This window comes from Sphaeramia orbicularis, chromosome 5 (assembly GCF_902148855.1).
Source record: "Sphaeramia orbicularis chromosome 5, fSphaOr1.1, whole genome shotgun sequence".
NCBI lineage: Eukaryota > Metazoa > Chordata > Actinopteri > Kurtiformes > Apogonidae > Sphaeramia > Sphaeramia orbicularis.
The window spans coordinates 17,699,640-17,723,675 of NC_043961.1; the positions used below are offsets into that span (position 1 = coordinate 17,699,640).

General features: G+C 39.2%; 1 protein-coding gene and 1 non-coding gene across 3 annotated transcripts; both read right to left on the reverse strand.

Annotated features, from left to right (window-relative positions):
- Positions 1-694: 694 nt before the first annotated feature.
- csnk2a4 (casein kinase 2, alpha 4 polypeptide) lies at positions 695-22,042 on the reverse strand. 2 transcript variants are annotated; one of them, XM_030133648.1, is made up of 14 exons: positions 21,901-22,042; positions 17,961-18,247; positions 15,219-15,330; positions 14,033-14,134; positions 13,829-13,891; positions 11,845-11,895; positions 11,239-11,298; positions 10,985-11,068; positions 9,988-10,098; positions 9,516-9,617; positions 7,511-7,611; positions 5,924-6,072; positions 5,745-5,834; positions 695-2,682 (listed from the first exon to the last, which is right to left on the reverse strand). In XM_030133648.1, the coding sequence occupies exons 2-14, from the start codon at positions 18,059-18,061 to the stop codon at positions 2,564-2,566; spliced, it is 1,245 nt and encodes a 414-aa protein (XP_029989508.1). In that variant the 5' UTR covers positions 18,062-18,247; positions 21,901-22,042; the 3' UTR covers positions 695-2,563. The 2 variants fall into 2 exon arrangements, with proteins under 2 accessions (XP_029989508.1, XP_029989509.1); XM_030133649.1 differs by lacking the exon at positions 13,829-13,891 and having other exon boundaries at positions 2,564-2,682.
- Positions 11,371-11,506, reverse strand: LOC115420264 (small nucleolar RNA SNORA57). The gene has a single exon (XR_003935532.1). It is a non-coding gene; the product is annotated as a small nucleolar RNA SNORA57 (small nucleolar RNA).
- Positions 22,043-24,036: the final 1,994 nt, after the last annotated feature.

The window sequence follows — 24,036 nt, forward strand, 5'->3', positions numbered from 1 at the left end:
TCTCAAATGGGTTGGACCAGTAAAATACTATAATAACCGATAAACAATCCAAATTGTTCTGTTTTAGAATGAAAGTTAAATTACATTATAAAAATGAGAATAACCTGAACCGTGTACAACCTAAAATCTTTTTTTTTTAATTAGAGTAATTTGACCAATATTATGTCTCATCTCATTATTAACACAGTTTACCAATGACAATGGATCTACAAACACAGAACATTTAATAACAGGCTGAATATTGTTAAAATTGTACTTGCGTTTCTAAAGAAATTTCAGGTTTCTCATTTGTTCAGGTTAGTCAATACTACTCTGACAGGATTTGTAATGTCAATATTTTTATTTTTCCACCTTAAACCAAGGAGAAAATTTGGAGTTATTATAGATTATGCTCTTACTTGCGGTCACATTGGTCTGTATGTGTTCATATCCTTGACTGTTCGTATCTTCAATGTTATTTTTGAACTTGGGGCTGGATCGAACTCTTTGTTGGTCCACTTTTGGCAAATGTGAGGATCAACGCATACCAATGTTCAGACTAATTCTGATCATTTGTACTTATTAAACTGAAGTAAAGGCCTTAGTATGATCCAAACCTGGTCCAGATAAAGACCTGGTCTCGTCTGCAGCTCAGAGCTGGACAAGATCAGACGATCAGTGTGAAGTGTATGAAGTCAACAGAATCAGCCACATGTACCTGATAAATAAAACACGTGTTTATTTACACAAATATTTTCAAATACTAGCCTTCTACATAAGGACATAAAAATATATACAGTGATGTAGGGACTCAAACTGCTGCGCTCTCAGGTCGATGTATACATGTTCCCATTTATTTGCATTTTTTAAGGTTTTGAAACAAAAAAAAAATCTAAAATAAAAAGATGCATATGTACAGCAGGGTCTAAAACGTACACGTTCAAACTCTGGCACTAGAACACGGGGGAATCCTACCTTCGAGTGCTACTCAACATCTGACCTTCAAACTCGTCTTCCTTCGACGTGTTGGTGAAACGTGGATTGAACCGAACCAACCCACCTGACACCAACAGCGCTTCCTGCTTCCCGTTTTATCATCTACCTGCGTTACAGCGGCTCCAGAAAATACAGAACTAGGTTTGATTCAGTCTTTTCTTCAACCGACGGAGTAAACTTTGGTTATGTCTGAAAGCAGCACGTTTGAGGAGCCGTGTTTTCTGTTGAGAACCTGAATGCACCGCACCTGGATTCATAGATCAGAGTACGACACCAGAATCAAACCACAAATCAATCAGATGACAACAGGGTGGAGGGGCCGGAGGGGCAGGGCATAAAAGACCGACTGGTGTGATCTAGTTTGGTCAGAAAGGCAGAGAACGACGCTTTCGAGTGTCGGTGTGTTACAGAGGATGGTGGCGAACACATGGAAATGCTTAGATGTGAACGGAGAGTCTACGACGGCCAATCGGGGAAAACGTTTGCACAGGAGGAGGAGGGGCTTATTTAGAGGAAAAAACACCAGTATCTAGATAAAAGTCAAGAAAATTTGAGGAAAAAATACTGAATATTCTGAGATTATAAAGTAAATGTACAACCTCAGATATTCTGAAAAATAACCCCCTGCAAATTTTCATGTAAAAAAAAAAAAAAAAATCGGATTAGAAATCAGATATTTAACAGACAAAAAATATCAAATACATGAAAAAAAAAAGAATATTCTGAGATAGTGGTAAAAAAACCCAAAACATTCTTAGATATGATATAATCACATTTGCAAGAAAAATGTAAACTCTTTTTGAGATTATAAATCCTAAATTTGTGAGAAAAAACCCACATTTTCAAGATTCAAGTCATAAGTTTACCCTTAAATTGTAAATTTGGTGGAAAAAAAAAAATACAATTCCTCAAGATTAAAGTAAAATGACAAACTCAACTATTCTGAGAATAAAGAGGTAAAATCCATTTTCTTGTAAATGCTCGACTTTATCATTTCAAAGTGAAAAAAATATTATGAATTCCTATTTCTCATTAAATCTTAACAGCTGAGTATTTTTTTTCCTCAATTTGCAACTTTGGAAAAACCGTTGATGTTTTTTCCTCTAAACGTCCTCGTTCTTCAGCTTTACTTTAGTGGGCATGTCCCTAACAGGCCGCCGTATCCTCTGCTCGTTGGGGAGCCTGGTGGTCTTAGTGGCAGTCTGGGGGGCGTGGCTACAGTCATAAACTGTACAGAACGTGCTCCTTTTGGTCTTGACGCCCACATCTTCACGTCCGTCTTAACTGCGGCTTCGTGGAAAAATGACAGAGAACCTGTTTATTCAATTACACAGAACATTCATGTCAGATGTCAGGGGAACACGGTCATTCGAGGAGGGGAGAGGGGGTGGAAACACATCGGTCTTTTCTTCAGTGTCCTCCTCCTGTCCCGAAGGTTTGGTGGGACGCCGTTGGGGTTGAATGTGGTGGGGGCTGGCAGACTGGCACCTGTTGGAAATCCAATCCCCCACTCATTGTCTGGGCGGTGGTCTCAGTGGTGGGTTGGGACAGACTGCTGGGGAGTGGGGGGGTGACTGGGGGTGGGGTGTCACTGCGGGGCTCCGGCAGCGGCGGGCACCGGGGCGCTGAGGGCGTTGGTGGCGGCAGACAGGACCGGGGAGCCAGTGAGGGGGCCCAGGGCAGTGGAGGCTGGCAAGGCAGAGATACCTGGGGGGTAGACACAACAACAAACATCATATACAGCTGTTGTCACGGGTCAAAGGTCACATCATCCCCTCTAACACACTCTGTTGTTCTACTTATATATTTTGATGTTTATTGTTCTATTCACATGCTGCCTTCAGGTGCTGTCAGGAAAAACCTCCTTTCCACTGGTGAATTCCAAATTATAAGTGCATTGTGTTTAAGTGCTGTTATTGGCGTAGTGAAATGAAAAATGGCTAAAACACAGTTTATGGTGATCCGATAGTTGGGTAAAACAGTTTTGGTGTTAATTCATCTGATACAATTTGAAAAAAAAAAGCTGTGTTTGTTATAAATGTTCCAAAAAATTAGCTAACAGCAGCAGAACGTAATAAATCCATTATTTATCATTGACCATGAATCCCTCATTGCAGGAGGCTCATGATGCTGTTAGTGGGCCTTCGTTCAAAAAACGTTCAGAACCTCTGATCTAGACTATTCCAGCTTAATTTCAGAGAAATTAAGGAATTAATGCACCAGTTTAAAGTTTGATGGAAAACACTTTTAACGGATGAGGGACTTACACTATGTGCAACACAACGTTCAGACTATTTTTGTAACCCTTCATTAAAAATTTATTTTCAGATTAAAAACCTATTAAATCTGATCCTAATAATCTGTTTATCTTCCAACAACTTCATATTTTTATTTTCATATAGACCAGGTGTTGTGCTGACCATTTGTTGTTATAAAAATGTAATAAAATGTAATAAAGATAATTGGGAAAAAAGGATAAATGAATGATACATAAAATATAAAAAAAAAAAACCCTATTAAATATCCCTGAATAGTTTTAACTTCTATTAAAACCAGTGGACGTTGTCTGAATACATAATTTATAAGCACCACATGATCTAATGATATAGTGAACGTGTTTTAATGTCTGATCCCTGTTCACTGTTATAAAACTAAGTCTCAGTTACACTGAGATAGAAAAATAGCCACAGGTCTGAACAACTCAACCCACACACTTCACAGAAATACATCCCGCATCTTCATGAGTCTAAAGGTCGATATCAGAGTGTTCACAACTATCGTTACTGCATAGAAATTACACATCTTTCATTGTGAAACTTTGACTGTGAACAGGCATTGCACTGACGTCTAATTACCAACCATCAAGAGTTTCCAAAAACAGAAAAAGTCAAAAGACTTCTAGGATATTAACCCAAATAGACATGGGGTTTTTTTCTGAAATTAAAATGTAAAAGTCGAGTTTTGTATTATTCTATAAAATTGGAGGGTTGTGTGTTTAGTTAAATCAATGACTTTATTCTGTTTCTTTGCCTCTTTTCTACATATTATAATACTACAAATCTATGATAAAAATTTTGTGTGTGTGTGTGTGTACATATATATATATATATATATATATATATATATATATATATATATATATATAAAAACATGAAACCCAAAGGTGTGCTTTCTTAGTTCATGAGTTTTCATTCAATCTGCCTATAACCCTGTATAATGTGAATAATGTGGAATAAGTTGCAGGATAATCCTCTGCCGTTTGTGCAAAATCCTCTGTTCTTGCAATAACAATGCGATATTTCTTCAATATTTATCAAACACAAATGCACTATTTTATATTTTAGTTTCTTGTAATTTTATATTCGCTCTATTCTTATTTTATGTGCTGTTTTTTTTTAAATTAATATTGTTGCACTGACTGGAGTAGCACACACAATGACAATAAAGCAGGGATTAAAGCAAAAATTTTTCATCTGACTGAAAAATTTCTTCTGGTCAAAATCATTGGCCATTATTAAAAATGATGCAATACAATACTACTATAGCATACAAGTTTATATAGTCAAATTTGGCAATACTGTAAAACACACTGAATGGGAGAGTGTACAGGTGTAGAACATCAGTAACATGGATAGAAGAAATGTCATGAGTGGTATTGGTGGGGGGTCTGAGGGTCCTCCTCCAGAAAATTTTTAAAGCTTCAGGTCAATTTTGATGCTCTCTGGTTAATTTTAAAGGGTATGAAAACCTTTGAAGCAAGTGAAAATAATAACTAGAAGAAAACCTTACTGCAAAAAATGAGTGAAAAACTTTTTATTTAACAATTTAGGAACTCCTAAAACATAACTCCAACTCCAACAGCACATGAATTTTGGGGAAAATGTCTGTGTAAATGTAACCCTAACCAACTAATCTTTTATTTTTTCTGCTTTTCAGCACTGCAAATACCAAGGGTGTTACTCATTCATTCAATTTTATCTTCGTACTGTACCACACAGATAGAAATAAGATGCTAAACGGGTCAAAATAAAGCACTTATGCAGTCGGGCGCGTAACCGCGTAAGGCCGTGGCGCGCAGAGCCGCACGCACGGGAAGGGCACATACACACAAACACACACACTAGTCATATACTGGCAAGAGGAGATAAGCTATGAACCCAAACATGAAGGTACATGTAGATCAGTTCTGTCTTCTTCCCTTTTCACTGTGGTTCTTTCATAATGAAAGCTACTTGTTAGCACTAAACTAAAGTTAGCATCTGGAGGCTGAACTTCGGTAAAGCTGAACTTGTCCGTGTGTTTCTGAGGCACAGAATGAGCAGCGTTTCCTTCCTAAGATAAATAATCATCAATCTCTCCTCCCGACAAAAAAATAAAGAAGTCATCTTATTATCATCACTGTTAAACCTATCAGCCCCCTGTGCGTGGCGTGCCTGTGTTAAACACCTGCAGATTCAGGACAGCAGACCCAGGACAGCAGACCCAGGACAGGATCGCGGTGCTGACTGGACTCCGTGAAACACGAGGGGAAGTTACTTCAATATGACTTTTTTCCCCCCTCAATTTTTCCATTTGACGGAAATCCGTCGTGGTGACGGAGAACTTTAAACCCTGCAATAAAGGCTATTCTATTCTGCTCCCTGCTTTACTACAGTGACCTGAACGTTACCGCCTCCTGAGCGGCGGCCATCGTTCTTCCTGTTCTTTATGTTCCATTATGCTCTCTTATGTTCCTCCTGTTCTTTGCGGTTCCAGGTCGGGGTTCTCACCAGTGATCATGCTGGCTGTGCTCACAGCTGGGTTCCCACTGGGCAGGTTGGCAGATCCGGCTCCACGAGCTTGATCTTTGACGATGGGGACTGAAGGGACAGAAGGACTGGGGTTAGACATGTGGTATGTGCAGATCTGTTAGAAGGGCGGGATCTGGGGTCTGTGGGCGGGGTCTTACAGAAGTAAGGGTGGTCCATGGCCTCGCGGGCCGTTAGCCGGGCCTGGTGGTCGTAACGTAGCAGCTTGTCCAGGAAGTCCAGGGCCTCGGGGCTGACCAAGTGCTGGTTCTCACTGTGGACGAAGCGCTCCCACCGCTTACGGGAATGTCTGTGCCACGAAAAAACAACCAAACAACCACAATGTGACGAGAATGAAGGAGGCGCTCTGGACAGACATCATGACCTAAATCATGTTCAGAGTCAGGACTGGATCTGATCTGGATCGAGGTTCAAAAAGTGGCTTCATGCTCCTGCTCATGGAAAACGATAACCACCAGTGAACATGATGAACTCCTGTTTGTAACTACAGTCACACTGACCCTGTTTACAGGAGCATGAAAATCCAATAACTGTTATTAATCAGATAACTGTAATAATCAGATCGTTTCAGTTCATTATTGAATTTATTTTAACAGTAGAATCAAACTTCCTATTATTGTCTTTAACTCACGTTCAGTTTTGTTCATTTTTACCCCGACCCCTGAAGGAGAGGCAAGGGGTATTGTTTTTGGTTCGGTTTCATTGTTAACACTCTACCAGCAAAACTTGCTTCAATTCACACCAAATGGGGTTTATAGATGGCCAGTAACCCAAAACAGATGTGGTTACATTTTGGGAAAAGTAGGTCAAAGTTCACATTTTTTTTTTACGATTTTTAAAAATATTTTTTCCTCTCCCATTTACTTATAATGGGCGAAATTTCAAATGTCTATAAAAACAGAGAAGATTTTGTTTCAATTTACTTCAAACTTGGCACATATATAGAGGCAACTGATATGCTGACATCACCACATGCATAGACATGATGGCATCGGCTGGATCAATGCCAAAATGAGATAAACTACATGTGAGGGGCGGGGTTTGTTGAGCCTGGCACCACTTGTTTTATTATTTTGTTTAATTTTATCGGTTTTGTTATTTTTTTTCATTATTTTACTAAATTCTTGTTTGGTTTTATTTTATGCGAGTCTAGTCACGTAGAAACAAACTTCCTGTTAGTGTCTTCAACTCGTATACATGCCGTATACATGCAGGAAGACATGGATTTATTATAATCAGATTACTGCTGTTATCTGATAAAACAGGTCACATTATACTGTTTACATGATCGATAATAATCTGTTAACTCCACAAATCAGATCCTGATATTAGTATTAGTGTAAATGTAAACAGGGTCAGTGTCATCAGTGTACATCTGTAAACCTGTATCTGAAAATTCATTAATGCAAACATAAATGATGGGGCCTAAGATGGTACCCTGAGGGATCAAATTCTCAATTTAATAAAACACAGACGTATGATCAATAATAATCTGATAACTCCACAAATCGGATAATAATCAGAGTATTTGTGTGAATGTAAAAAGGCTCACTAATATTTTTTTCATTAAACCGAACTAACTCTTACTGGTGTAAAGAGGAAACTCACTGATCCCCATGAAACTCTGGTAAATATTCTGATTCTGTTCACATGAAGTAGCTTCAGTAAAACCAATAGTCATGTTTTAATGGCAGCGGGACCCGACTATGACCTGGACCAGCTCTTACCGTCCCAGAATGTCGTTGAATCGAGGTTCCAGTTCAATGTTGTACTTATCAATGTAGTCGTAGAGGTCCTCAGTCCCCAGGACCTTGGCTATTCTCACCAACTGCAACAGAGGAGCAAATGGTTCTTCATGTACCTTCACATACACAGTGACTACGTTACTAGGACCTGAATGAGTACCCTGTGAGAGTTTCTGATTGGCTAGGCTCTGTGAGGGAGGGTCACACCTGTCTTGGAGGACGGGGATGAACCCCCAACTCAGGGATGGAGGTCACATGACAGACACGGTGCCCAAGGAACACCGCTGATGTCACAGTGAGACACGAGGACATGACAGCGGACAGAACAGCAAGCAGATGGGCGGGGGACGGCCTTGGAGTCCGCACAGAGGACGGTTCAACCTCTGACCGTTAATTCTGTTTTAGTCTCTTAGGGTGTATTCACACCTACCTCGTTTGGTCCGTTCAAAATGGACCAGAGTTTGTTTCCCCAGAAAGTCCGGACTTTTTTTTAGGTGTGAATACAAACATGCAAACTCTGATTCAAATCAAACAAGCGGGCCGAGACACCTAGAAGAGGTGGTCTCGGTCCACTTCCAAACGGACTCTGGGCCAGTTCACTTCTGATGTGAATATAACCGACCTCGAACCGAACCAAACTAAGGAATCTTGCGCCTTTTTGTGCTTGACGAGCCACTGTAGCCGCTGGAAGTAGCCGAGGTTCACGGGTGGTCAGAGCTAATAGCAGCAGTCATGAGCCATGGACAGATGTGGAACAATGAGGAAATTGAATGTGCCATTGACGTTTGGTCAGATGCCCACATTATGAAACTGGCTCCGAATGAGCTGTTCTTGAGTGTTAACATTATTTTCGTAAATTTGTGTCTGTAAAAATACAATAAATATTCTGAAAATGATAACTGTATGTAGGACCACCACGTCTATTTTCATCAACACCGGCCATCTGCAATTCACCCTGCCCCCGACTTTTCTGCCCAATGCCAGCACAGTTCGTCACATTCATGTTTCTGTTTACGCATTTTGGTCCACTAGCAAAAAGTGCAATGAGAATACGATCCAACCCAAATGAAAAAAATAAAGTCTGCATTCGATCTGAATCAAATAAGCAGACCAAAGGACTTTTCAGGTGTGAATACACCCTTACAAGCCGCCAGAGCAAAGCATCCTCTGTTTAGTTTTGTTTCTGTTCCATTTTCATGCATGGTTCATTTCCGGGTCTGAACTTCTATCTCATTGACCTGTTGTTTCTGTTCTGGCCATCAGGAGGCACCACAAGACGACAACAGTAGAACAGCACCCAGTGAGAAGCAAGAAAAGCCTTAACATGGAAAAAAACACAACTTCTAGAATCTTTTAGCTAGAACATTCCATCTGTAATCTTATTGCGTTTTATCTTGTTTTTATTTTTACCATTAGTGTTGTTGCAACTGATTTTTCTTTATTGAACTGTTATCGTTACCAGTGTGCTGTGTAGGGTCAGTTAAACCTGTTTTCAATCTTTTATCTGCATTTATTTGGTTTTAAGTTACATCTCATAACCATGCTCTGTTTGAAGAGAGCGTCATGTTCTGACCATAAAGAAATTAACACCACAAATAATCATCTCTTGCATGTTTTTCTTCTGTGTCTTTTAAGATAAGACATGACTTTATTGATCCCACTGTAGGGACAATGCAGTTTTAACAACAGCAAAAATATAAGGAAAAGTGCAGAAAGACAGGCAGAAACATTCGGAAGTGAATAGGAAAAATAAAAGAATATTCTATTTATATTACTGCTTTGTACATATAAACATATTTGCATTAAGTTGTACATTATGTTGATATTGATGATATAGGGGGGTTACTGTGAACTGTGGTAAAGTCTGATGTCTGTGGGAAGGACATATAATGTGAAAATAATCATTTGATATCTAAATGTTAAATCTGATCATAATCACACTATGTAGATTGTGATATTTGTGATGAAACTGACTGTGTCTCTGTACCTGGTCGTAGTTGTCGTGGCCGTGGAAGAAGGGCTCCTTCCTGAAGATCATACTGGCCAACATACAGCCCAAACTCCACATGTCCAGACTGTAGTCGTACATCTGCAACAGGACAAAGCAAAGCCCGCATCACAACCAAACCACCACACACAGCAGATGAAGAACACAGGCTTTATATGACTGAATTTGATTTATTTATTTAACATCAAAGTTCTAGGTTTGTGAAATGTGACAATGAGGAAGAGTTCGTTGTTTTCATCTTGTTGAACAAAACAGGAAGTGAACAACAAAATCATAGACCGCAGCTGTAGTTTAGTGTTGTGCCATTTGAAAAATTCCACAGAGATCACAACTAAGTGTCTGGATCCTTAGTGAAAGCGAAAAAAAAAATCCAACTATTTAGAATCAAGAATCAAATCTGAGGATGTTCCCAAACCCACCAGGACCAGAACCAGAGTCCAGGTGTCTGTACCTGATAGTCCACCAGCAGCTCGGGGCCTTTAAAGTAGCGCGACGCCACCCTGACGTTGTACTCCTGCCCTGGGTGGTAGAACTCGGCCAGACCCCAGTCGATAAGGCGTAACTACAGACACACAAACCACACAACACTGTTGGCATCTAGACACGACGTGACATGACTGAAGAAGCAGCAGCTACAGAAACACCACACACACTAAAAAACTAACAAAAACAAAAACTGAAGAAACCTCAACTAAGAATCACACTGATGATGAAGCAGCTCTTAATATTCACTTTAACCCTCCAGTATCCGATCGCTAGAGGTCTAACCACCTAAAGTGCATAATGTGCAGTGTCATAGTAATGTCAAAATGTTTTTCAGTTTGTTTTTTATTATTATTTTTTTTTTAACTTTTTTAAATATTTCATCAACTTGAGCCATAAACAAAAACACCAAATACTCAACAACTATCATATTTTAACCCTTTAAATTCCATGTTTATAATATAATTTTTTGATGCCAAAAACACCAAAACTTTATTTCCAATATTCTACATAAAAATTGGATTTGTTATTTTTCTATTTTTTCATCCTGTCATATGTCAATGATTAACACCAATATTGGTTAATATACATTATTTTTGTTCTAGGTCAAATGTTAAATGCTAAATGTGTCAGTGTGCATTTTGTACTCGGTAGAAGGGTGTTAGTGTAGGAATTTAACATCGTTTATAATGTGATGATTTTGGTGGATGGGTCAGAATTTAAAAAAAATCATGCAAAAATGAACAACTGTTGAATTCTGACCTAAAACAAATTCTGAAAAATAATGACTTTTTATAACATGAATTGCAAAGTGTGCATAACATGCTCACCCAGGTAACGGATGGTTAAAAATGGATGGAAGCCAGCATGAATCTTCTTTTGGAGATTTTCAGAATATTCAGTTAAATGTGTAACACATGAACGGAAAACACCTTATAGCGGTGTTTGTGTGTCTGTTCTCTCACCTTGCGGTGTTCGTGATCGATCATGACATTATGTGGCTTCACGTCTCTATGCATGATTCCCATGCTGTGGCAGTAGTCCAAGGCCTGCAGAGGAAAGCATCAGATCACAATAGATCATAAAAAGAAGAATACACCAATATCGGGATGAAAAAAAAAAAAAAAAAATTCACCAAGAAATCTATCAGAGTTAACGTAAAGAATGCCAACTGTGCCCTATGAACCCATTTTTTTTTTCATGAAGCAGCAGAACTTACTTTGAGAATTTCATACATGTAGAATCGGATGTCGTAGTCTGTCAGGGTCTGGTACAGTTGCTGTGGAACAAAACGAATCATTAATGTCGACATTAGTGGTATAATCCTGGAGTAAAGTCACAGTAACATGTGGAATGTACCAGTGATTGAGGATAGAACCAGAACATGGTGGACTTTCTGGCACCGAAGACATAGCACTGGACTTTGATTTTCCTCCATCACATACACACACGTGTACGGAAAACACCGCGTATGCCAAGAAAGGAGGTTTACGACACAGCTGGGCGATAAAACAGACCAGGCCAATAATAGACTTGTGTCTTCAATGGTGTTTTTTGTCTTCAACTGCACTCATTTAAAATTAAATCAAAATAAAAAGTATAAAATAAGCTCTCAATCTCAAATAAAAATAATAGAGGGCTTTTGTCCTTTACACCATTACCAGTTGTTATTGAAAACAACAGTGTGGTTTCTTCAACTTTCATTCAGGACCAAAAATGTGCCTTTAAATGGGAAAGTAATAAGGATTTGGAAAGACACAGGTTATCAGTGTTATCGCCCAGCTCTAGTTCACAGAATCCACCACAAACACAAACAGGATCCTACCTTAAAGTCTGTGTTGTTTACATGTTCAAAGACCAAAGCGGGTGTTCGAGACTGAAAGGGAAGAGCATTTATGTATTTAATACATTATCACCTCATATAGGAACTGAAAACCTGCAACTAGATCGATTAAACATCATGTATTTGACTCAAACAGCAGCTTAATGAGCTAAAGCATGACTACAACCCCCAAGAGTCTGGTTTAGACCAGCTTGAAATGTAGTTTCATGAGGCAGTAATGTAGTGTCACTTTTGTTATCATGTGATGCTATATAAATAAAATTTGATTGATTGATTGATTCTGTGAGTGAAGCCACCACTGGGTCATGACATCTGTTCATTTACTGTTATGAGCAGATCTCAGGTCAGCTTCTGCACCGCTGACAAGGACAACTCATTACAGACTAGTGACTCCATCTAAACTGTTCAAGTCTACAGGTCACAGGATGAGTCATGTCCACATCTGGGACTGAAGTAAAGGATTGGACTTTTCTCTTGAGCTCTGGTTCAATAACCAGAGGGTTGGCGGTTCAAATCCCGCTCTGTCCTAGTCATGTGCAGTTGTGTCCTTGGGCAAGACACTTCACCCACCTTACCTCCAGCGCTGCTCACACTGGGGTATGAATGCGTGTGAACAGTTGGTGGTGGCGGGAGGGGCTGTTGGCGCAGATTGGCAGCCATGCCTCCATTAGTCTGCCCCAGGGCAGCTGTGGATACAGATGTAGTTTAACACCACCTGAGAGTGGATGTGTGAGTGAATGAATAATGGATCCAATGTAGGCGCTTTGACTATGTGGAAATAGAGAAGTGCTATAAAAATCTAATCCATTATTATTATCATAATTTTCAAGCTGCTGTGTGAATGTACATCCATGTTGATGACATACTTTAGTTACAATGACGTGAAGAGAGAAAACCAAAAACGTTAAGACGTTTCTACTGGATGAAATACATAATGAGGGTGAGCAGGTCACCTACACTCAATAAAACTAGTCTGGGGACTAGATTTAATAGCAAAGGGTTTTAATCTACAGCAGGACTCTCCCCTGGACTAAAAGAGGAAACACATTCCTCATCGTCATTATTTCAACAAATGAAGATCAAGGTTTATGACAGAAAATAACTGTTTCTGTTTGGTGAGATTTAAACAGTCAGGTAATTGTTTATGTCAAACAGTAAATCTATTAAACATGGATCCAGATCATATCAGAGTGAAAACCATCACACACTTTAAGTGTGGGTTTGTTTTTTGCACAAGCTGAAGAATGTGAAAAACCCTCCCGTCAGTTCCGTTTGTCATTTCTTTGAGTTCTTTTCTAATGAACGTAATATTCTTCCCAAAGTCTGCAAAAAAATTCCTTTGAATTTTTTTAGTTGAATGGCAACAAAAAAACCCAGACGGCACAAAGAACTCCATGAAAATGCACCACATTTAATGCTTATTAAAGAGATTTTCTAAATTTTTATCCAAATTTAAGAGTGTGATTTAGATCACTCCTCTTACAAGCCACTGCAGACATAGGCTTAATGAAGATCACATTGTAACGCAACGTCAGAAACAGCTTAACTCATATCGACAAATCCATAAAATAATAAATACATTTATTATTTAATGACTTCTTAAGGCTTATATTTATGTAAATGCATTTATGACATTAAGACTTTGTACCTGACCTGTAAACACACTGTGTACTTATTCATTAAAAATTGAGTAATTAACCAAGACGTTACACACTCGTCTATTATTAAACCATTTTTTTAACTAAGTCATAGACTTAAAAACCCAGACCTGGAAATAAAAAGCTTCCTACTCCCTCCCAACCGTGTCAATTACAAGAATCAAAGAAACCTCAGAAGACAAGACTGACAGATCCTGGATCTTAGGGATATTTTTGGAGAGAGCCCTAAAACAACATAGGAATACGGGACTGCACAGCTTCTTAAATGCATCTATTTTACTGAAAACACTGCCAGGCTACGTACTTACTGGAACACATTTACCGAGCCCCAGTGAAATGGATAAGGCTGCACAGGCGGGTAGATCATCACGCTATTGGTACAGTGATGATATTTCAGCACCCAAACATACAAATGCACAATGTAGTAACAGTTGGATGTTCTTTGTTCTACTGGGGTTTGGGGAGTGGATGCGTTTATGAAAAAACAAAAAAAATTAAAACAATTAACTTACAACAGGATCTTTCACAATATCGATGAGAGAGATGATGTTAGGACCGCCGCGAAGGTTCTCCAAAATCTTGATCTCACGTTTGATTTTCTTTTTCTTCACTGGCTGTAAAGAAGGAAGAGACGGACTCAGCAGATGGAATGGACTCAGACCAGACCATGGAAAAGGAGCTCAGATATTGCCTACATTCCTAAGTATTTTGTGTGATCACTTTATAGTCATTTTTCCACAAAGTGTTTTGCTTCTAGACAGAGTTTCATTGTTCCTGTGACAGCGACAATAAAGATGTTTTCTATTCCATTCTATATTCCATGATACATACAGTTTCAGACAAAGAGGAGACAGGATTTAATGTCAAGGAGTTCAATATCTCCAGACTGTGAGAAATACTGCGTCTTCTGTCTTAATACTAGCATCTAGGTTAAATTATGATAATATTTACATTTACAAAATATCCATAAAAAATGTGAATTATGTGAAAAAACTAAAATTTTTAAGACTTGCAATTTTAACAAAATTATGCCTCGAATTATAATGTCTACATGTGCATTACTGATCAGATCTACAAAGGCACAAAACATTTAATAACAGGAAGAATATTGTTAAAATTACACTTGTTCTTCAAAAGAAATTTCACTTTTTTCAAGTTATTCACATTTTTTTGTTTGGATAGTTTGTAAATGTAAGTTAAAAAAAAAATATACAGGTTTACATTACCAACATGGCATTTAAAGAGTTAAAAACATGACAGTTACTGAATATTTAGTATTTTTGTTTATGGCTCAAGTTAATGAAATACAAAAAATGTAAAAAAGTTAAGAACTGTAAGAAAAACATTTTGACATTAGTACGACACTGTGCAGATTATGCTGTTATGAGGAAGGGCCTCTGGGTGGATACCGGAGGGATAATGATCATCATCAAATTTCTGTTTGTTGTTTAAGCTTCAGAAACTAAAAGTGCACTGGATAGACTGCACATAAATAGAAAACACACTATCGAATGGAAATGCAATGAGATGAAGTCATTAAAAGAATCACCGGCCAAATCTGAAATGATGTGGAAACTGTGATAAGAAAAACTGGCCACTTTCTACTGCTCAGATATCAACGTATGAATGCTGACTGTGACTTTGACGCCGCCATAACTGTTGAATCACACTAAGGAATGTGAAACGACAGAAACGTACCTTCAGTATCTTCACCACCACCTTCTCATTGTTGGTGATGTTGATCGCTTCAAACACTTCGCTGTATTTTCCTCGTCCCAACTTCCGCACCAACTGAAAGTCATCCTGGTTTCTATTCAAAGAAAGATCATCAGACACCTCAGTTTCAGAGAAGCATGTGGTTGTCTTTAAACAGGGATGTCAAACTTATTTGAGTTCAGGTTCCACATTCACCCCAATATGAGCTTAACTAGGTCAGACCAGTACAATAATAAAGGAATTGCCTACAAATTTTTCTTGATGTTTTAATGCCAAAAATAAAAGTGCAATTTTAACAGTTTTATGCCTCAGCTTCTCCTTTACACATCTTACAGATCACAGTGGATCTACAAATGCACAAAACATTTAATAACAGGCCCAATATTGAGGGTGTTTACATGACCATAAAAAACTGATAATGGAGTAATCAGGTAACTGTAATAATCAGATCTGACATGTTTACATGCACTTCAGAAATATGATAATTGTAAAACCCTGGTTTACACGTTTCAGTCCATTACCAGGTTTCATTCGGAGGATGTATGTACGCAGTGATTGTTGACTCCAATCTATTGTCTTCCACTCATGTTCAACTACGTCACTTGTTTTCTACGATGTTTTTTTCACACGTGCAGATGTAAAAGAACGAAATAAAGCCGATTAATAGGTATATCATTATTATTATTATTATTATATATTGTTGTATGGACAACTATTACTGCTATAACTTTATTCTACCTTTTACTCTGTGATTATTAAACTATAAATATACATAACATACATACATAATTAGATATTTTTAGGTATATATGTATATCCTTTATTGCCTATTTATATCTTTTATATTGCCTGTATATATCCTATATTGCCTGTATAAAATCAAATTTTATCTATATAGCACCAAATCATAACAAAAGTAATCTCAGGGCATATAGAGCCGGTTGGAACCAGATGCTGTATATATCCTTATTTGTTGTACATATTTCTCATCTATAGTACAGTTAGCTTTTGTATATTTCAGTAGTTTTGGTAGTACTTTAGTAGTATATGTATATTTAATAGGGCTGCATGATTCTGGCAGAAACCTGAATGACGATTCTTTTGCTTAGAATTGAGATCACGATTTTTTTCACAAAATGGTTATTGCACCGCTGTCAAGGAAAATGGGTTCTTTTACCGCTGATTCGCATCTTTCATATCACTCTGCAAGTACTCCGGTCACTTATGCAGTGTTTGCTGTGGAATTGATCTTTTGGTGTGGCAGTGTTAAAGGGGTGTGTGTGTGTGTGCATGTGCACGGTTTGGTGAGGGGTGCACACGCGCGTTTCGGTCGGTGGGGTGGGGTGTTGGCCACACGCACACAGTTGGCGGGGCAGTTCCACACACGTGGGTTTCGGCTGGTTACCCGCGCGCATGCGTCTGTTTCCGTCCTACTTACAGTATGGGGGTACGGGGCGGTGCGGTCCGTGCCCCCTGCAGAAGTTAAAGTGAAACTTAATGTTCATTTACTTTTTCCCTACCCTCCTGTCCTGGCCTATTATATACTATACATATGTGTAATACACAATGGTGATGATTTTTTTTGTATGAAATGTTTGGTGGGGCGGCATGGATAAACCTTACCAGCGGAAACGCTACACTTATAGTCCCTGTTGCTAAGCGACGTCAGCTGATCTGTGAAAGTTTGCAGCCAAAGAAACTTCCCAAGAGGCACAATGGAATATTTTTAATATATAATTTTTAGAGAGGGTGAGACTTTTGATTCTTGGTTAAAGGCCATGTTATCCTCACTGGCAAACAAAAGAAAAGGAGAAGAAGAACAGCAGCGCAGAAGTCAGAGAAGTGAAAATGAAAACACACTTGGATCTGGACGACAGAAAAGAAGACCGACATGAGATAAACACCACCGAATGCGAAGCTTTATTGTTAATGAGTTCAGGTGGGTGACTCTCACCACTCCCAATGGGGTTTTCATCCATTTCACTGTCTTTACCGCAGATGTTCCTCCGCTGTAATTCACTCTTTCCTCACTCAACTCCAGCCGACAGCAGCAGGCTCACGTGTTGTAAAGACGGTTTACCATTGGTTGAGGGAAGAAGCAGCGGTGGTTCTGCGATTGTGGGCATTTGTTTATAATATGGCCCATGAAATAAAATGATTAAGAATCGTACATGTATAGAAATGAGATCACATACATGTGTGAACAGAGATTGCGATCTTTTAATGATTAATTGTGCAACCCTAATATTTAATATTTTATTCTGTAGCTTTTTGCACATGCCAATATCTTTTAGTATTTTGGGATTTTTTTATAGTCTTTTTGACAAAGTGTTTATACTAGTACTTTATAATATGCAACTGGCTGTTGTTTTCACTACCATTTTTCTTTTTTTGAGTTAGTGCATTGCTATTTTCTTGAAGTATTGTATTGTGTGTATATCCATTGTTCGTGCTGCTATTGGAACCTCACTTTCCTGAGGGCTCTGCCCAAAAGATCAATAAAGGTCTATCTAATCTAATCTATATATGCATGAAGACATAAGTACTGGAGAGAAATGTCATAATCAAATTATTGCAGTTATCTGACAAAGCATATATCCAGTGTAATTTTTACACCTCAAAAATTCATTCCATGGGCCAGACTGAACCCTTTGACGGGCCGGTTTTGACATGTGGGCTGTATGTTTGACACCCCTGTTGTTGAGGAATGGTTGAGGTTCTTACCCCCATTCAACCACGTGGGACTCGTAGTCCCAGTACTCCCTGGGCCGGTGAGTGTTGACCTCTGTGTACACTCGGGCCCGGCTCGGCACGGGTCCTGACATGTCCGACAGCTTGGCAGAGGTGGTGGGGAGGCCTCACTGAGAACGGGGAGGAAGGGTGGGAGGGAGGGAGGGAGGAAGAGGAGGGAAGGTAGGGGTGAGGGGGGCCGATCCCGACAGGGCAAGGGGCTCAGGAGGGGGCTTCGCCTGAGGATGGGGGGAGGGGCCACCAGGGGCACGGTGGGAGAGCTGGGGAATACAAGAGAAGAAAACATTTCACTGAACATATTCCAGCGGCATTGGCCTCAGTGCAGGTGTCTGTTCTACATTCACATGTTCTAAACACCACTACATCCATGTTGTAGATTTAACTGACTGCACTTGGAAAACAACCAGTAAGGAGCAGGATGACGATGGTCGTCATGAAAGGATATTATGATTGATTTTATATCGATACAATAATTTACATTTATGTGATTATTCTAAAACAAAATGTTACGAAAAATTCAGATGGAATTAGTGAGGGACCCACATTTATTTAACCCTTTAAACCCTGACATGTCTGTGGTGAGTATTTTGAATGTATGATTAATCTTAAATATTCATAAAAATTCAGCCGCTCAGATAGGACAATTTCTAAATGTGCTGACAGAATAGACCTTGTTCTTTCCATAGACTTCTGAGCGTGCTCAGAGCACCTCCCCGCCAACTATGGAATGGGGGGTAAAACACAGTGAAAACAGTGAGTGAAACCGACTCACTATAAAAATAGGTAGTTTGGGCTTCTTTTAAAACACTATTTTCCTTGTGATTTTTGTTTTTGCTGATGTTTCCAGTGTTGTGGTGATTTTCCTTTATTTTTTTTTTTACTGTGTTTTTATTGAGTTTTGACCATGTAACTGCTTTTTGGAGTTCAACTAGGTGCCAAAAAGCAGCTGGACTGATTTAGAAAAAAGAGCCCAAAACAAAAACTGCTGGGCCCAAATTCAAATCCTTGTTGTTCAGTGTGTTCCAGTTCACAGTTCATGTTCAACATCCTAAATCTCCTATTAATGTACATTCTGAGTGCCTTATTTAATAAAAACCTGTCAAACTTCAATTCCTCTCTGTCTTTTTCTGTTATTCTACCCTGATTTGACCCTAAAACATACAGTAAAACAAAACCACATAAGGAAAGGAGCACAAACACATACTCACAGCAGCTTTTATGACACTGAAAGAGACAACAATTCACAGCCGCCCGTTTTCTTTGAAATAATGTCTCAGGGTTAAAAAGTTAATTTCTGATCTCTTTATGTGCATCTCAGGTCCTGTCTGTTAGAAATCTTATCATGTGGTGATTTTTTTTTGGCCTCATTTCTTTATGTCACTCTTTTCTTGTATTTTATATAGTATAATGTCTCACAAGAACATAACATTATTTTACAACCAAATTCAGTCCGTTTACACTGGAATAAACTGGTCTGTACCTTGTTGAACTACCAGTAACCTCCACGTCAATACAATTCTTTTAAATTCCAGAAATCAATTAACAGCTGCCAGGGATTTAAGATTCATTGATGTGAATCTGTGCAGTTACACAAATTCAAGATGCAAGTCATCTGACTGAAAAAGTGAACACTGAATATAACTTGGATGAAGCAGACATTCATCGTTTATAATTACTTTGCATCTGTAAAAAAAAAAAAAAAAGATCTACATTCATATAGATTTATTAGTAGAAGTCCCATGTCTTTATTAGTTATTGACTGTTCCTTGTATCTGAACTGTTTCTCCTTTGCATCTCATCTCTACTGTTATAAACAAGTAACTAAAATAGACAGGATACTAGAGGTGGTTTAATCTAAGGTCCTGGTTTCACTCAATCTTGAGAAAAAAAAAGTTTCTGCAAGAGCCAAATGTTTTTTTAAGATGTCAAACAGAAAGAGAATAAGAGATATTCTGTTTGTTTGACAGACTTTGCTGTGACCCCCAAACAGATCCTGGTGGTTGATCTCATCACAGCCACATAATCTACAATCAGAAGGGTTAGGGTTGGTAACTTCTGTGATTCATAACTTTTATGTGTATGAACAGAAGAGCATTCAAGTAAGTTAATGTGTAAATATTAAACCCCAATTGTGTTTTTTCCCCTACAGTCATCAAATTCAATTAATAAATTACTATGGCGAACGTTGTTTTCTATGCACTGTGATGATACAGTTGCAAAACCATAAAAATGTTTTGTCTCAAGTCAACTAACACTGAGCCATTCCAGCATAAACCATAAGGTTGACTACATTTAGATCATTCCTTTTCAGGGTCTAAACTTGATGATGATTTGAGCCCTCAGGGTGGTTTTTCTGAGGAGAAAATCTTTAGAATGTCAACTTTAGTTTGTGGATACACATTAAAATCCACCAATTAAAGCTGACACTCTAAAGGTTTTCTGATCTGTAAAGTGAGAAAAAACAACACATTTCAATCTCATATCAGTTGATTAATTTCATGCGTTTTCCTACCGTGAAAATTAAATAGTAATGTCCCTGACTTTTCAGGTCTTTCACCACTCACAAAGGTGAGGTAAACATTAAGCAGACCTTTAACAGTGAAACTTAGATCCTGAGACACAGCAGACTAGACAGTATGACCACACACACAACTCACTTTCACAACAGTTTTTTTTTTTGTTTTCAGGCCAGTTAGACTTATGGCTAGTATATAAACTTGGTTATGTCCATCTGTCTGTAAGAAAACACTGGTACACTTTTGGATTACATAGGCCTATATATGTTTGTACAAAAGAATATTCATAGATGCATGTGTGTGTATATATATGTGTAGGCATGTACATATCTTACATATTATTGCGTTTTTACATTTTTAATAGTGGGATGGGAGGGTCTCTTTTTAGAGGGTATTGTGTAGTTTTCAATTATACAGACTTTCAGAGTTTCTTTTCATCAGTGTTCTTTGGTGTTGTCCAGATATTATGTACTTAAATTCAATGTATCTGTGCGACTTATTGCATTGTAATATAGCAAATAAAGCTTTCAACTTTAATTTAGATGCTCATCCTTCCTATTTATAGAGGACCAGAGAAATAAGATGCGTCTACACAACATAACATCATATTCTTCATGCATCGAATTGCAGTGCATCAAATCTAAACTTTCAATGACTCGTTTATCATTAATAGAAGCTTTAGTTAGTATTAAAATACATGACATTAATTAATCGGATCATGAATCACATCGGCCTCATGGATGGAGAAGAACATCTCTAATATCGACTGCTTTGGTCCTATTCCCATTCCCTATTAGAGAACCAAACATCTGCAGATCCTTCCACGTGCCTCATGTTAATGTAGTAATTTAATTTCCTGATGTTCAATGAGCACATCCTTCAGTAAATGAATGAAGACCTTTTCCGGATCGACCGGATTAACTCCTTCAGTCAGCATTCATTTTTCTAGTGCTTGCTGGCCCTACTATGACTTTTGGGGCAATTTACAAGCACACAGCAAACCCTTAAGAAATGAGATCTATGTTCCAACTCATGTCTGTCGTTAAAATGTAAAAATAACAGCGTAACATCCCTGAAATGAGCTATGCGACACAAACACCGCTAACGACAGGGCGACTTTAGCATAGACATACAAATGGCTTTGGCAGTTAACTTTGGGCCTGAGTTGGAGGAACTACATGCGCTTATGACTGAATCATAATCGTGTTATTTATCTGGTGAGGTAATAAAAACTGGACTGGGTGGTTTTGGTGTCAGTAGAAGCTGTCGGTGAGTTATCTGCTCTAGGCGGGCCCTGCTAGCTAACATGCTAATCGGCTAACGGTAGCGCCCGCTGGTTCGTACGGGACAGAGAGGCGGGATTGTGACCAGAGAGAAACCATGAAGGACATATTCACCCCCTTGATCAGTTCGACGGCCGAAATGCTTCCCAATACGTCGATTTTCCGTCCAGCAGTCGGCCCTCGCCTCCCTCGGTCGCCGGTGTGTCTGTGCCACAGTGTGATTTCTGCTGTATCAGAGACAATATGGCCGACCGCCGCCACCTACGTCCCCGAACACTGCGACGGGGGCCGCAGAGGATCAAACCCCTCAAACCGCGAAGAAACCCACAGGGCTCTGCAGCACAGACCACATGGTAGGAAGGCCAGACACTCATAGACCACATGGTAGGAAGGCCAGATACTTATAGACCACATGGTAGGAAGGCCAGATACTCACCGACCACATGGTAGGAAGGCCAGACACTCATAGACCACATGGTAGGAAGGCCAGATTCTCATAGACCGCATGGTAGCATGACCAGATCCACATAGACCACATGGTAGGAAGACCAGATTCACAGAGACCACATAGTAGCATGACCAGATCCACACAGACCACATGGTAGGAAGACCAGATTCACAGAGGCCACATGGTAGGAAGACCAGATTCTCAGAGACCACACGGTAGGAAGATCAGATTCACAGAGACCACATGGTAGCATGACCAGATTCACAGAGACCACATGGGAGGAAAATCAGATCCACACAGACTACATGGTAGGAAGACCAGATTCACAGAGACCACATGGTAGGCAGACCAGATCCACAAAGACCACATGGTAGGAAGACTAAATCCACGTAGACCACATGGGAGGAAGACCAGATCCGCAGAGACCACATGGTAGGGAGACCAGATTCACAGAGACAACATGGTAGGCAGACCAGATCCACATAGACCACATGGGAGGAAGACCAGATCTGCTGATACCATATGGGAGGAAGATCAGATCCACACAGACCACATGGTAGTGGGGGGTGGGGTGGGGGGGGCTTATTTCAGGAAAATTTTCAGATTCAACTTGAGCCCAGATTTTCTAATTCTCCCATGTCTTGGGAATACAAAAATGTGAAAAAATTTCAAATCAAACCCAACCCCCCCCCCCCCCCCCACTCCCACCCCAAAAATTACTTTTTCAACCCTGAAAACATGGGGTTTTTGGCAAATTTCAAACCTTCACTTTTGATAAAGTACAATGTAGCAATATGCTCATGCTGGGCCCTTAAATGTTTTTTTTGTGAGACATGTCATGTCTTAAGAGTGTTTTGCACTACAAAAGGTGTAGTGTCAAGGTCAAATTATAGGTCAAAGGTCACCCAAATGGTCAAAAATGCATATTTCATGGAATTAAGCTGTTAATGTGGGTTCTTCAAAATGTTGGTCTCTGGTTCTCTCCTCATAACACATCTATTGACCACAAACAACTTCCATTCAATAAGACACATTCAACAGAACCAATGTATTACTCAATGTATTATCCATATAGACATGTCAAAAATAACAAATGATAGTTTCACATGACTTTGCAATTTACATGGCTATGTCCTGTTGCGGATGACACTGTGGTGCAGTGGATAACACTGGTGCCTCACAGCAAGAAGGTCCTGGGTTCAATTCCAAAACCAGTCAATGGGGGTGAGACCGTTCTGTGTGGAGTTGGCATGTTCTCCCATTCTCTGCGTGGGTTCTCTCCGGGTACTCTGGGTCCTCCCACCATCCAAACACATGCACTGATAGGTTAATTGGTTAATCTAAATCACCCATAGTTGTGAGAGTGATTGTCTCTATATGTTCAGCCCTGCAATGAACTGGAGACATGTCCAGTGTGTACCCTGCCTTCGCCTGTAAGTAGCTGGGATAGGCTCCAAGTGACCAAGTGAGGATAAAGTGGGTTCAGAAAATGAATGAATGAATGAAGTGTTAGTGGTTCCTGCCAAAATGTGTGCTAGTGTTTCCAGCCACACTAATGGTGGCAAATTCAAATGGAATGTACATGTTGCAATATTTTGTCTCTAATGTGGCTTTGAAAGGGCCAAAGGCCTTGGGGGATCCCACCAGGAAACCAGAGGGAAGAGAACTTAGGACATATTTGATAAAAAGTTGGAATGGTATGAATTTTTGAAAAAACTATGCATTTTGGTGACCTTTAACCTACAACATGACCTTGACATTAGACTTTTTATTGTACAAAGTACTCTTATGATACAATATGG

What these genes read in the sequence shown, in the direction of transcription:
- csnk2a4 (XM_030133648.1), bottom strand. Translation starts at nt 18,061, where the DNA reads ATGTCAGGACCCGTGCCGAGCCGGGCCCGAGTGTACACAGAGGTCAAC. An exon ending in ATATTGTGAAAGATCCTGTT is followed by an intron (nt 13,892 to 14,032) that starts GTAAGTTAATTG and finishes CTGTACCAATAG; the next exon opens with CGTGATGATCTACCCGCCTG. An exon ending in CATGGACCACCCTTACTTCT is followed by an intron (nt 5,835 to 5,923) that starts GTAAGACCCCGC and finishes CTGTCCCTTCAG; the next exon opens with TCCCCATCGTCAAAGATCAA.